This window comes from Chrysochloris asiatica, unplaced genomic scaffold (genome assembly GCF_000296735.1).
Source record: "Chrysochloris asiatica unplaced genomic scaffold, ChrAsi1.0 scaffold00077, whole genome shotgun sequence".
NCBI classification, from domain to species: domain Eukaryota; kingdom Metazoa; phylum Chordata; class Mammalia; order Afrosoricida; family Chrysochloridae; genus Chrysochloris; species Chrysochloris asiatica.
The window spans coordinates 10,338,696-10,353,878 of record NW_006408595.1 but is presented as its reverse complement, the minus strand read 5'-3'; the positions used below and the strand labels follow the sequence as shown (position 1 = coordinate 10,353,878).

Genomic DNA, 15,183 nt, shown 5'->3' with positions numbered 1-15,183 from the left:
ACCTGTGCTTTATTGACTCCACAAAGCCTCTCGATTGTGTGGATCATGAGACGCTATGGACAACATTGCGAAGTATGAATATTCCTGAGTACTTGTGTTCATGAGGAATCTGTACCTGGACCAAGAGGCACTTGTTCGAACAGACCATGGAAACACTGGTTTAAAATTAAGAAAGGTGTGCAACAGGGTTGTATCCTTTCACCATACTTATTTAACCTGCATGCTGAGCAAATAATCCTAGAAGCTGTGTTATATGAAGAAAAACATGGCATCAGGATTGGAGGAAGACTCATTAACAATCTGTGATTTGCAGATGATACAACCTTGCTTGCTGAAAGTGAAGAGGAATTAAAGTATTTACTGATGAAGATCAAAGAGCACAGCCTTTAGTATGGATTGCATTGTAATGTAATCCTCACCACTGGACCAATAAATGGAGAACAATTAAAGAGTCTTATAAGGAGCTCTGGTAGCGTAGTGGTTACGAATTGGGCTGCGAACCTTAAGGTCAGTGGTTCGAAACTACCAGCCGCTCCGCGGGAGAAAGATGAGGCTTTCTACTCCCGTAAGGATTTACACCCTCGGAAACCCTGTACAGGGTCGCTATGGGTCGGCTCCGACTCGAAGGCACTTAACAACAACAACAACAACAATATAGCAATTAAAGAGTCTTTAACTCTATAACAAAGAGTTATATATATATATAAAGAGTTATACATAAAGAGTTATATATAAAGAGTTATATATAAATAAAGAGTCTTATATAACAATTAAAGAGTCTTATCAATGGAGAAAAGATTGAAATTGTCAAGGATTTCGTTCTTTTTGGATCAAGCATAAACACTCATCGAAGCAGCAATCAGAAATCAAATGATGTATTGCATTAGGTAAATCTGCTGCACAGGACCCTTTTAAAGTGTTGAAGAGCAAAGATGTCAGCTTGAGGACTAAGGTGCACCTCACCTTGGTATTTCAAATAACTTCATATTCATGTGAAAGCTAGACAGTGAATAAGGAAGACTGTAGCAAAATTGATTCTTTTGAGTTATGGTGTTGGAGAAGTATATTTGAAAGTACCATGGGCTGCCAAAAGAACAAATAGATCTTGGATGCCAGGATGGCCAAAGTTCGTCTCTCATGCTTCAGACATATTGTCTGGATGGATCAGTCACTGAAGAAGGATATCGTGTTTGGTAAAATATATAGGTCAGAGAAAAAGAGGAAGACCCCAGTGAGGTGGATTGGCAAAGTGGCAGCATCAACGGGCTCAAGCATGGCAACAATTGTGAGGATGGCCCAGGACCGGGCAGTGTTTTGTTCTGTTGTAGATAGGTTTGCTATGAGTCGGTACCAACTCAATGTCACCTAAAAACAGCAACAATCACTCTACAAAAATTTCTTTCTATATAGTAGAAGAAAATAATGTTATGAGAAAGACAAGAACCACTAGACCCACTAATGGAAACAATTAATGGTCTTAGTGAAAACCCATTAGAAATACTTAGCATACTTGGTAGAAATCAGTGCCCACTACAAATAAGAAACGAATGCAGTAGTACCAGTTGCTTTGGCATGTGTACATTATTTTTGTTTTCTTAAGAAAAAGCCATGATCACAGGATTTTAACTGTCATGGCAGCCTTGCAGACTTAGTTGCATGGGGTAGATTTCTTTTTTGCATTGCAAATCACATCGAAAGAATGAGGACATTGTTTCTCAACCTGGAAAAACACATCCTAGAATTTTCCTTCCTGTAAGAGAAACGTTTGGTTAATATATGGAATCCTATTGTGGCACTGTAGGATACTCACCGGACTGTAAGGTTGGTTTCAACTGCAAAGTCTGTGGTTCAAACTTACCAGCTGATTCTCAGAAACCTTATAGAGAGTCACTATGGGTCAGAACCAACTCAACAGCACTTAACAATAACAGCATACTTTAATATTACACTCTAGGTAAAAATGGCCCCAGTTTTGTTTTTAAAATAGACGTTTACTAGGTTATTTTTTGAAGAGCAGAGATGTCCATATTTTTAGTAATATACAATATTTTTAGTAATTTACTGAGATTTTGGTGTAAGGATGCCGCACCGGAAATGCACAGGAAAATAGTGTGATTGGTTTTTAATACACTAGGAAACCCATTGTAAAGTTTTCTTCTCAGGCCCACTTGACTATACAGTGGATAAATGCAAGGCTATGGGGCAAAGGGAAGGTATGATTCAAATTAGGATCCGCCATCATAAGCACTTCCAACTTAATTTGTCAGTTGTTGTTTATGGGGTCCAATTCTTAGAATTTAATAAATCCTAGGAGTCCTAGTGTGGGGCTGTAGGATCAGCACTGGACTGTGAACTATAAGGTCAGCAGTTCAAACCCACCATCTACTCCTCGGAAACCCTATACAGGGTCGCCACAAGACAGAGTCGACTCGACGGCTCTTAACAAAAACAAGAGTAATGCAGACTTGGAAACTGTACGAGGGGGCTTGCAAAAGTTCGTGAAAACATCCCACAATCTTTTAATTCAATTTTCTGACTTTTTGAAGGTCCTTTGTATAAAGCCTGTGGTTTATCAAAGTATTATAAAATGCATTCTGCAGAAGCTCCCATTGAAGTCTGAATGTATAATCTGGGCACAGTGGTGGATTCTAGTCTTAATTCTTCCATTGGATTTACTGTGTAACGTTGAGTTGGGCAACCTCTCTGAGTCTCAGGTTTCTCAAATGTGAAATGGGAACTTCTGCAGTCATTTTGAGGATTAAATTATATGATCCACTTGGAGCGCATGGCCTGACCCCAGGCACCTAAATACACTCATTATTTTACTAAGCATATGTCATTGGATAATTAATTTAAAACAGACTAGGTTATGCATTGGAGTCCTGGTGTGGCGCTGTGGGTTAATGTTGTGATGTCAGTTTGAACCACAAGTTCAACAGTTCAAGCTCACCAGCTGCTCCTCAGAAACGGTATACAGGGTTACTGTGGGTTGGAACCGACTCAACAGCACGTAACAACAGGCTATGCATTAAAATATAGAAGTAAGTCAGTTTCTGAAAGATGTCAGACTTACAGGATGTAACCCGTTCACCACAGTAGATTTACTTCAGATGTGTCTTTGGGGCTATTATATTACAGTGATTTCTAAGAGTTTTAAATGGAGCCATGTAAAAAATCCACAAGAACATTGCTGGCTTTTACAATAAAGTGTTATATTTTTATTTATTTATTTTTAGAAAAGATCATAGTAGAAATACAGTTTAAAAAGCTGAAGTGAAAAAAAAATTAAAAAGCTGAAGTGGAAAATCTGTAATAAATGATCATTTTATTCAATTATTTTATCAATAGGTGAAAATTTGGTTTCAGAACAGAAGGATGAAATGGCGAAACTCCAAAGAAAAGGAAGTGCTTTCCAACAGGTGCATCCAAGATGTAAGCCTTCAAGAAGATCCCCTCTCAAGATCTGCTCTGGGTTTCCCTTCCCCATGTCCTTCAATATGGGAAGTTTCTCAACAGCACTCAAGTCCAAGATGGAGGGAGAATTCGCCAGAACCTCCAGAAAGACTGATTTCAGAGCGTCCTGGAGAACCACCTCTGGAAGCCAGTCCATTGCAGGGTACCTTGTATTTGTGTTCTGAAGAAGAAGCAGGAGACAAGGGAGTGCTTACTGCAGCCATCTGAATGGTAGCAGTTCTCCACATTAATTTAAAAGAACACTTAACTAGTAATGTCTGGACTCTAATATCTGCTAGCTTGTGCCTCGTCAATGCCTAAAACCTAACACGTTTGGAATTATGCATGAACTAATGCTTTAGAAAATTTGCTCCACTGTTCTATTTGTCTCTAGACTCTGTCTTAATTCATAAGTGGAATAGAATCTCCCAGGAAGTATGATGGAACTGAAGAGCGTGAGAGCAACTAACTGTTGGCTCAGTTGCTGCTCTGAGTATGTGTATGTATGTGTATGTATGTGTGTGTATATATATATATATATATATATATATATATATATATATATATGTATATATATGTATATATATATATATACATTAAAATACAATAGTAGAGCTAGTTCTTCAATATTGCATTGAGGAAAATTCATTCCCTTTTATATGAAAAAAATAAACCATTGACTGAATGTTATTAATTTTTTTTAAATAATGTAAAATTTGGCTTTTAGCCCAAACTTTGATGTTTAAAAAATTCCTCCATTCCCTGGTTTCTTTCAGTATCCAGCTGTAAATTTATTATAACTCTGCTCAGCGATCCTAATCAAATGATCCACATTATTTCCATATATTGAAGTTTGTATTTAAAATTAATCGGGCTAGCAAATTAGAAGAATTTCTGAATATAATTATTGATACCCTTAATTTTCAAATTTTATTAGGCCATCAGTAAATGAGGTTCCTTCTTAACTAATGATTATCTTTTGCATTTCTCCTCTGAAGGGACACCAGGGTTTACCAAATACAGTGCCTTTAAGGGTCTTTCAGGTAAATAGAGGGCATGATTCAACTAAAGATATTTGAATTCAGTATTTTTAAAATACGGTATTGACCCAACAGCATCTGTACCAAGAAGTTTGTGGCCTCCAGCCTTCACTGAGGAGAGCTGTTGTATTACAATATTAAAAATGTTTCCAACTAGACTTCAAAACACAATACTGATGGAATCTGTAGTGATTTTGTTTGCACGTCTCATTATAGACTCATTCTTCCACTTAGGTGGCATTCACTATATATTAGGTTGTTTTTATGTACTAACAAACACTACACAGATGTTTTATGCTTTCTGGCTACCGTGGAATAGTATTATTATAAATTTGCATTCCTGGTAACAATTTGCTTAGTTAATACAGAAATTTCTATTCCAGGTCCAAGAAGAAATTATGTTTCACTTTGAAGGATATGAAGCAGAAAAAGGAAATGATGTGGTTTTGAATTAGGTTATTATCGATCTGTGGACAAGAAACATTGTTAGGAGAATTATGTGGCATTTTGTTAGTGAGAAAGCTTAATAATGATGGTGGCTTCTCATTTGCTTACCTTTGTAGCTATAGATTTTGAAAGTTGAGTGTTTAGAAAATAGTTCAACGATAATGATTTTAATCAACATCAGAAAGTTATTTTGTATGAGTGGAATTTGAGTTGGTATATATGTAGCCTGTGTCTTCATCACAAGATTTTTTTGTACTTAAAGGTCATCTGAGAGGGTTGTCTCAGTGCCTCATGGTAGGGAATTGAGGAGGGATTTAAAGGCCTATCTTAAAATAATTTAAGATATGTTTTCAAGTCTTTTACTATTATTAACCTTGTTTACATTTATTGGGTGCCTTATGCCCTAGAGACTATGCTAAGCCTTTAGGGTGGATTAATTCATTTAATTATCATGGCAGTACCCTATGAAGTAGGCATTATTGCTATCATGATTCCTGCTACCCAGACAAGGGAACTAAGGCAGAGTATTGGTAGGGTGAATGACCCAAGGGCATGAGGTAAATAATTGAGATTTGGACCCTGGCAGTCACGTTTCAAATCTTCAAACAAACAGTGTGGGATGCATACCATTGTGAAATTGTACTCTCTAGCCAGCTATAGGATGTGTTGTAACATATACATTTTGGGAATTGCAGTGAGATTTATTAAAGAAATTCACTTTGTATTTTGTCTCTTTTGCTTGATAAGTGATTTTCTCTTCAGTGTTCTCTAAAAGTTCAAAGCAAGTAAGGGATTGCCAAAACCTTCAACCTTGCAGCTTCTATAGAGAATAGTCCTATGAAGTGTAAGAAATGGAAATGTATCCTTTGTTCCTGCACCACCAAAAAATACTAGAATACTTATTTGTGGTCATTTTTTCTTGAAAATAACTTGGAAAATCAAGTAGAGAAATCTGTCATATCAATCTGATACTCAGGTTTTAGAAGTGGGCAAATTGGTGCTTAATGATCTTCCCCTGAGGTTTAACTCTGGAGCTCCAAGGTCCACCATAGACCATTCTCTGTCAGGGTTCTCTCTGCAAGATTGGGATGATGTTCAAATATGCAAACCAACTGTTTAGTGAACTTTCTCTTGGAACACATTAAGACTTGGAAACACAAACATACAGTGCAAGTACATTCCTACTGAACCTTTACTTGCCTTCCTTGTCTGGTTTGGTGGAGGGAACTGCTGAACCCCATTATCCTAATAAGCAAGGCATCTCGCTTCTCTCTTAAATTCGATCTGCTAATTATCCCTTTACGTACTGTGTATTTTCATTCCCCAATACAAATTTACTTTGACACATATTCATATATTAGTTTATTTTTTGACTGCCTTCCAGACTAATAATGATCATGTGGGATAATAAACTGGACTCCAAGCTTGGTTTGAACCGCAAGGTTGGCGATTCAAATTCACCAGCAGCTCCTCAGAAACCCTGTGCAGGGTCCTTGTTGAGTTGGAACCGACACTATGGTACTTCGCAACAAGAAGAAGCATCAGGATTATAGATGCCTGGAGGCAGAAGCAGTTTCAGTTTTTTAGAAGAAATTGCCAAAGGACTCAAGCCGATGAGAAGAAATGAATCATCTTACAAACTGTAATAAACATAAATGTTTAGGGCTGGAAGTATATAAGCAGATGATCATAAGATCTGGAGACAGTGAAGGTCGTGATAATTGATGTCCAATGGTAGCTTTATCTTCTTAGTAGTACCAATAAGGTTTTAATGAAAAACTTAATTTATTCCAGTGACTCACAAACTTTAAAATCCATATATATATGAACATGTCATACTTCCCCGGTTTTGGACCTATGCCCAGATGTGGTCATATGTTCTTTGCATACTCTTTCAGCATACTACCCCTACCCTGACCAATACACAGATTTTTTTTACACTTTTAAAATATAAAATCATAATTAAATATGCTTGTTGAAACTACGTGTGGCTTTTCTGCCCTCTTTCACACTCTGATGCATCCCTTTAAAAGCCACATACTCTCCAGTGTACTCCATAACTCAATCCTTTAATGACCAATGATTTCTTCAGGCCCTGTTGATCTTTACATGTAACAAGCATATGCCACAGTTTTGATATGACTGTTAGACACTAACATACAACAATATGAAATCCACAAATTTTTTTCCTCTTGCATTTCAACATATCTTGGGCACTCGGTGTAAAGTATTGTCTTCTAGGCTTTATGTAAAGAAAGAAGAGAGAGAACATGGCCCTTGCCCTTAAGCAGTTTATAATCGAGAAAAATTCCATGCTGCCTGTTACTGGATCAAGTGAATTTTGGGGAAAAAAATACTATTCTGATATTCTCCCAAACCCCATCTTTCCATTTGTAGTGAGGGGGTTATTGAGTATTTCACTATGGAGAAAAATAAAATTTGCTCTGCATTGTTGGTTTTCTAAGGTATCCCCACTCCATTCAGACCTCAGTAGTCCCAATTATTTGTTTTTTTCTACTAGATTAGTCTCAGACCAACCTGAACCCTTGGGGACTATGTGCAGAGAAAATAAAAAGCAAACTGTAAGTGGGGGTGGGGTGAAAGGTGGGGAATCAGAATGACCATATTCATGAATATAAAGGGCAGACAAGCAGAATCATTTATGTCCTTGACACACCAATTCTGAAGTTAGCAGCTACCTAAAATTAGGATTAGCCGCACCAAGATGATTCTTTTATATTGTGAGATTCTATTACATTGTCATTTTTTGCTATAAAAGTAATACATGCTCATTGTAAAGAAAAAATAGTGGAGAATATAAATAATAAAGTAACATTCATGTGAAATTTGCTATCTGGATATAGTAACAGCTTTTTTGTGTGAAAAATGTTTAGTCATTATGTATGTATGTAAATGTGTGTGTGTTCAGACAAATTGGGATCCTAGTGTATATCCAGTTTCTCCTACATTTTTTAAATTCAAATTTATACAGAGAACATTTTCCCATGTAATTAAAAATTACTTGAAAATATTCATGATTGCCGTGTAATATTTCATTGAACTCCTTCATTTCTTGAGGTGGACCAAAGGATAGGGACTAGGAGGTAGCAGGACATGAAAGAGTGACCGTGGACTCTCATAACTTGGAATGTACTTGAGAAAAAAATATATAGTAATTGTTATTTTAATTTTGATATATTCAGCCATTTCAAGCACATATTGTTGCCCACAAAGTGGTCAAGAGTCAAGTAAATTCATGACATTCTGGAGACTGGGGAGATAAGACTGGTCTGACTATTTAGAGTTTCCCATGATCAAAATTTTATGACTATTCTTTCAAAAGTTGCTTCTTGCTGTTGAGTCATTTCTGACTCGTAGTGACCCTGTATAGGGTTTCCAAGGAGCAGCTGGTGGGTTTGAACCACTGACCTTGCTGTTCAAACTGAACTTGCAGTCCAGTACTTATCTTACAGCACCACACCAGGACTCGCCATTGGATTAGGGCCCACCGTAAATCTAAAATGATCTAATCTCATGATTCTTAGCTTAATTACATCTGCAAAGATCCTTTTGTTCTCAAACAAGGTCACATGCACAGGTTCCAGACGTTCTGACTTGGGCATGGCTTTTTTAAGACCACTATTCAATTCACAACAACAACAGCATTCAACTCACTAAAACCATTTTCTAAAGTATCAGAGAAGAGTCTGAAATAGACAAAAACAAATGACAGAGTCCCTGGTTTTCCCCATGATGGAATTTGACATATTGCTTTGACTAAAATTTAGTACCAACCAAGTGATGTGCTAGTTATAAGAATATTTGGGGTAGGCATTTTTAGTAAAAATGCCTTCATTTTGGGTGTTGTACTGGGAAAATTTAAGAAAATGCAACACAAATTTTTTTAAAGCCTGCACATGGATTCCAGATGTTGATCATTTAATCCAAGAAGGTGTTTCCTTATTATATAAATGTGGTGTACATAAAAAAATTGGCATTGTTTAATTTATGACTCACACGTGAACCATTGTTTTTTTGTGATGTAGTTATTTTAAGTGATTCATAAACTAAACAATGCCAGTATTTTGGACACATACCATATTTGTATAATGAGGAAACACCTTCTGACATTAAATGGTCAACATCTGGGATCCATGTGGCAACTTCTTTGAAATTTTAAAGGCAAATTAGCATGGCATACCTTTTCTGAGATGCAACTAGCTGGTATTCAAAAGTGTGATATTGGTAATATATGCTATTAATAAAATGGGGATGCTGTTGGCCGAAGCATCCAATAATGTTTTTACAACACCGTTTTGAAGATAGGGTAGATAGGGGTGAAGTAAATGCAGTATGTGCAGTGCTGAGTCAGGGTTCAAAAATCAACTCTCTGCACTCTCAAACCCTACTGATAGAAGTATAAATGTGCTGGAATGAATGATTTAATACGTTTCTACTATTACAAAGACAAAGCCTTTGGCTTTGTAACTGCCACCAAATGACTTTTCCTAATGGTTCTGAATATGAGAAAGTGGGAAGAAGATAACTGACTGGATGATATGAACCAGTTGTGAATGACTGCTAACAGAGGTGATTGTGATGGCAAAAACTTGGAACTCTAGCGGGGGGTAGAAAATGAGCCATCTCACAAGCAGGAGGGGATCTCACTATTGTCCAAGAAGCAGAGCCAGGAGTGGAGCACATCCTTTGGATCCTAATATTCTTGTGCATTGAACCTCCTCAAGCCAGGGACAGAAGGCTGTGACATTGGAGGAGGAGTAGAGGCACAGGAGCAGCAGAACCAAGAGTCACAACATGAGACAGAGTGGTGGCTTCCCAGCCCATGCAACAAGTGACTTTGGGCATGAGGCTTGCTTGCAGAGTGGGTTTCCTCCAGGCAATTAATTGAGGGAGTTGTTTGCTGACCCATGGAACTAAGTGGAATGTCTTGGAGATTTTTAGAGGTGTGCAGTACCTGTGGGCATTTATCAGTAGCCCTAAAAGAGCTTTGTAACATTGCTTGGGTGGAGAGAGGCCTTGCCTGTGGGCACAGCAGAGTAAGAGGCTGCCCAGACTGGAAGAACTGGGCCCTGAGCATTCCTGACACTGAATTGTAACCTGTTAACTTCCTTTGCTATGAATTGGAACTGACTCAATGACCTTTAACAATAACAACAATAACAGTAACTTTCCTAAAAACCCCATAATTGTATGATGCCTGAGTTCTGTGTGATCATCACAGTGAATTATCGAGTCCAGCTGAATAGGAAGTTGGTACCATTTTTTTTTTTTTTTTGCAATAAATTATTATACAAACAAGTCTTAGAAGGAATATAACCTGAATGCTTCCTTAATCTCTTAGCTCAAATTCTCTGTTTTCTCTCACAGTTCTTACAACTTCCCTCCATCCAGCACACTCACTACTTTTGCAATTATGTGTTTATTCTTTGTCTTCCTGACCTTATATAATCTATAGAGACTTTAAGCTCTGTGAGGTAAGGAAACCTGTTTGTATTATCATGAATACCTAGCAGAGAACCTGAAATTTAGTATTCTCTCAATAAACATTTGTTGAAATTAAATGATTGTAAGATTTTATCTTAAGTGAAATAATACACAAGGGTTTTACACCAATTTGCCCCATGCATTTGCCTCTGTACAGCTCTTAGGTTAAATAAAAGGAGTTGTATATGAAAAACAAGCTGTGGAGTTAAAGTGGCAAGAACACCCTGTTACAGTGATTCTAGGGATGGTCTTGGGGATGGGGCAAACTTTACTTTGGGTGATGGTATTTCAGTTACATCCTGAAGGATGAGAAGAAACTACACACTCAAAGAGTGATGGGAGGAATGAAGGGTCCATGCAGAGGAACGAAGATGTGCAAATGCTTGGGAGCAGAGAACTTGCTGTGTCTGAAAAGTTGTGACAACACCTATGCTAATAAGAGTCTGCAGGTTAAGGCAGGGATGGATTATAGCCGTACAGGATATAGTAAGGGGTTGTGCCTTTTATCCTAATGGCAACAGAAGCCATGGAAGGGTAAGAAAATAATCTTAATATTATATATTTTTGATCACTTCCTGCTATGTGGACAATGTGTCAGACTGAATGGGCAAGAGTGAAAATGGAGATTAAAAATCAGGAGATAATCTGCCTATAACTGATTAGAATACCTAAAATTGGGCTACATCGTGCCCAGTGAAGGAGGCTTCCTGTGGAGCCTCTGTATTACATAAGACCATAGGTGGAATACTGAACCCCATCCAGAATCTTCTGAGGTGGGAAATTTTTTCTTGAAAGGACAAGCAGACCAGCCTGGAGCAGCTAGAAGAACAGAAGATACTTCTTGAAAGAAAGATCGACAGGAAAAATACAAAACAATAATGGGAGTCAGACTGATTACTACAAGAAAAACAAGTTACTTGCACAGGAGACATTAAGGCAAGTGGTTGGGTCCCCTCAGGGCAAACCCTCATCCAAGACTAAGACTCAAAGTGAATACACGAGCAGACATGCGCTCTGATTGGTAACCAGGTTCGTCACCTATAAGGGGAATTGAGGGAAAAACAGTAGTGAAACTGCAAGCTAAGCCCTACAACATTCAATAGACTCGTGTGAACCTGGGTGGAGACCTGGCTGGCCAGCAGTGTGGCAAGACCAGGGAACTCTTGGGCCCAGAGTCAGTGACACAGCCACAGTGGACTAGAGTGGAGAGTGAAGCGTCCAGCTGATAAGAAGAGAGGGCATATGCATAAGAACACCCACACTTGATCTGACTTCAATAACTGGATGATCAGAGCTCAACTAGAAGAGGAAAAAAAAAGTAATCTGATACAATTTGATGAACTTGACCTACACCTATGGATGCAGTAGCTCTAAAGAGGGAACAAACCTTTACAGTGACGATCATTCCCATCCCCTCGATACACAGAGTAGACAGGGATGGGCAACTTGAACATTGGCTACCCAAAATGGGGGTGCTACAAAGGCAAGAAGTGACTGGCCTACAAGCTTTCAACAGGGACCTAGATCCAGAGAGAGGAAGGTAGAAACCAATCTATCTGGGTGGGGCTGATGAAAGGAGATGTGAATATAAAGGACTGACTGTGAGGTTGGAAATATAAAGGTAGATGTTTTGTAGCAAAAGGAGGGGAGTGATTGACTTCGCAGTCCAGGAGTGGAGGTCCCTGGGACCATCAAGGGAGAAGAGCAGAGTGCGGGACCCTACCCAGAGAAAAAGTGTTGCCAGAGATGGAGGCAGAGACGATGACATGGAAAGATGGAGCAGTTGGGGATACTAGACCCAGAGAGGGAGAGGGGCTGTGTGCTGATGACCAAGGGGCAGGCTTGCAGGGTATACCCTATGGTTGGTTGATGATGCATGAAGGGGATTGTAACCATGGCAATGAAGCAATATATGATAGGATGAATGTAAAGCTAATGTTCTCCCATGTAAACTATCACATAATTCACAATAAAACATTTTTAAAAAATTAGACAAGGGGAGGAATGATGTTAGCCCAGACAAAGCTGATAGCACAATGGGGGGGAAATAGGCATTTGGGGGATATATTCTAAAGCTAGAATCAGTAGGATTTTCTGGTGGAATAATATGATGGATGAAGGAAAAATTAAGGAATCGGAAAGATACTTAAGTAAAATATCCAAAATAGGCAAGTATCTAGATAACACAGTTTAATAGGGTTACCAGTAATGGAAAGGTGTGGTAAAGGGATAAATCATGGTTAGGAAGCGTTGGTTTCTGTTTCTGGTGCTGGAAAAATTGGCAACAAATATTGGTGATGATTGCACAACATGGTTGATGTAACTGGTGTCACTGAATTGTACATGTGGAAGATGTTGCATTGGCAAAAGTTTTGTATTATCTATAAACAACAACAACAAAATGAGATACTGAGGCTTTGGGGATGAGCAATGAGATGCTGAAGGCATTTCTTGAGGGGATGAAAGTATAGGGAACGAACTTGGATTGGAAATTTGGACTCATTAAGCAGGCTACATATTCAATAGGACATTACTTAAAATTGGTGATGGATATCTGGGTTAAAGAAGACAGCCGTACTAGAGACATAAATTTGGAATTTATCAAAATATATGTGATATTTAAAACTGTTGGATGAGATTACCTAAATAAAAGTATAAAGAGAAAACATAGGAGGGCTCTGAAGTAGTTTTGTGAAACACCAATGGATAAAGTTTGCAAAAGAGATAACAAAAAAGACTGAGAAGCAATAGCTAGTGTTGTGGTTGTAGTTGTTCAGTGCCCTTGAGTTAGTTCTAATTCATAGCCACCTTTAATAAGGTTTCCAAGGAGCACCTGGTGGATTTGAACTGCCAACCTTATGGGTAGCAGTACAATGCTTATCCTATAGGACCTCACAAGGACTCCTAGTGAAAGGAAAGGAAAATCAGAATTTTTTTGTTCAGGACCACCAAGACATGACTATTTTGAGAAAGAAGGTGATTTACATTGTGAGCAAAACAGAGAGGAATTATGGCTGCTTATATTCTCATGGAGGGAAAGACATTCTAAACAATGAATGCAATAAGTAAGTAACTTAGAAGTCTATATAGGCGTGAAAGGCTATGAGGAAATAATTCAGAGTAAAAGGGATGTGGGTGACTGGGTATCTTTTGCAATTATAAATAAAGTAGTCATGGACGGTCTCTCTGAGAGGATAACAATTTAGCTGAAAGTTGAAAGAAATGAGGACATTAGTCATTCAGGTATCTGTGGGAAAGCATTCCAGGCAGAGGGATTAACCAGCACAAAGGATACAAGAGGGAAGGCAGAGGAGATGGTTACAAATGCTTGTAAGCGGATTTTGCATGGCATGTTCATAAACCAGTAAGTAGGCAATGTGACTGGGGAGATGTGAACAGAAAGGAGAGTAGTAAGAAATGAGGTAAATAATGTTGTTAAGTGCCATTGAGTCAGTTCCGACCCATAATGACCCTGTATAGGGTTTCCGAGGAGAAGCGAGTGAACTTAAACTGCCAACCTTGTGGTTCAAACCTACTATGCTGGTAGTTTCGAACCGCTGACCTTAAGGTTCGCAGCCCGATTCGTAACCACTACGCTAATCTCACGGTCAGCAGTTCGAAACTACCAGCTGTTTCGCGGGGAGAAAGATGAGACTTTCTGCTCCCGTAAAGATTTACAGCCTCGGAAACCCTGTACAGGGTCGCTGTGAGTCAGAACCGACTCCACGGCACATAACAACAACAACAATGACTAGTGAGTCCTGGTGTGGCACTGTGGGTTAATGCGCTGGACTATAAAGTCGGCTTGAACTGCAAGGTGGATGGTTAAAGCTCACCAGCTGCTCCTCGGAAACCCTTTATAGGGTCGCAATGAGTCGGAACTGACTCGACGGCACTTAACAACAACAACAATGACTAGTGATGTTGAGCATCTTTTAATGTGCTTACTGGCCACTTCTGTACCTTGTTTGCTGTTGATGTTAAGTGCCTTTGAGTCTGACTCATAATTACCCTGTAAAGGGTTTATGAGGAGCAGCTGATGGGTTTAACTGCTGACCTTGTGGTTCAAACCGACCTTTTAGTCAAGTGCTTAGCCTACAGTGCCACACCAGGACTTCTGTTTAGTTGCATGCCTATTTAAATGGAGGCATTTTTTATTATCAAGAGTGTGGCTATGTTAGTGGCATCTAGCGCTGCTTGCCAGCCTACAATGAATAAGACAGCCTCCATTCCCACTCTACTAAATAATTTGTTGTTGTCTGCTGTTGAATCAATTTTGACTCATATAGGGTTTCTAAGGCTATAAAGGAAGAGCTGCCTCCTCAAAATGGAGCTGACTTTGATGACTGATACAAATGGAGTAAACACTGTAGGTGATGGGGCACAACTCAAAATAAAGTGAAACAGCTGTAAACACCCATTAATAATCTGAACATGGAATGTACAAAGTTGGGTTATATGAAGAAAAATGTGGCATCAGGATTGGAGGAAGACTCATTAACAACCTGTGCTTGCTGAAAGTGAAGAGGACTTAAAGTATTCATTGATGAAGATGAACGTTCCTGAGGTACGGATTGCATTTCAATGTAAAGAAAACAAAAATCCTCACCACTGGACCAATAAACAGCATTCTTATCAATGGAGAAAAGATTGAAATTGTCAAGGACTTCATTCTTCTTGGATAAACTGTCAACACTCATGGACACAGCAGTCAAGAAATCAAACGACATATTGTATT

General features: G+C 38.6%; 1 protein-coding gene across 1 annotated transcript in view; it reads left to right on the top strand.

Moving 5' to 3' along the window:
* The window catches only part of DBX2 (developing brain homeobox 2), a 56,644-nt gene extending 52,963 nt beyond the window's left edge, over positions 1-3,681 (top strand). The window contains exon 4 of the mRNA XM_006865321.1: positions 3,349-3,681. Within this exon, the coding sequence (XP_006865383.1) occupies positions 3,349-3,681 (333 nt within the window). The remainder of the gene's footprint in view (positions 1-3,348) is intronic.
* Positions 3,682-15,183: the final 11,502 nt, after the last annotated feature.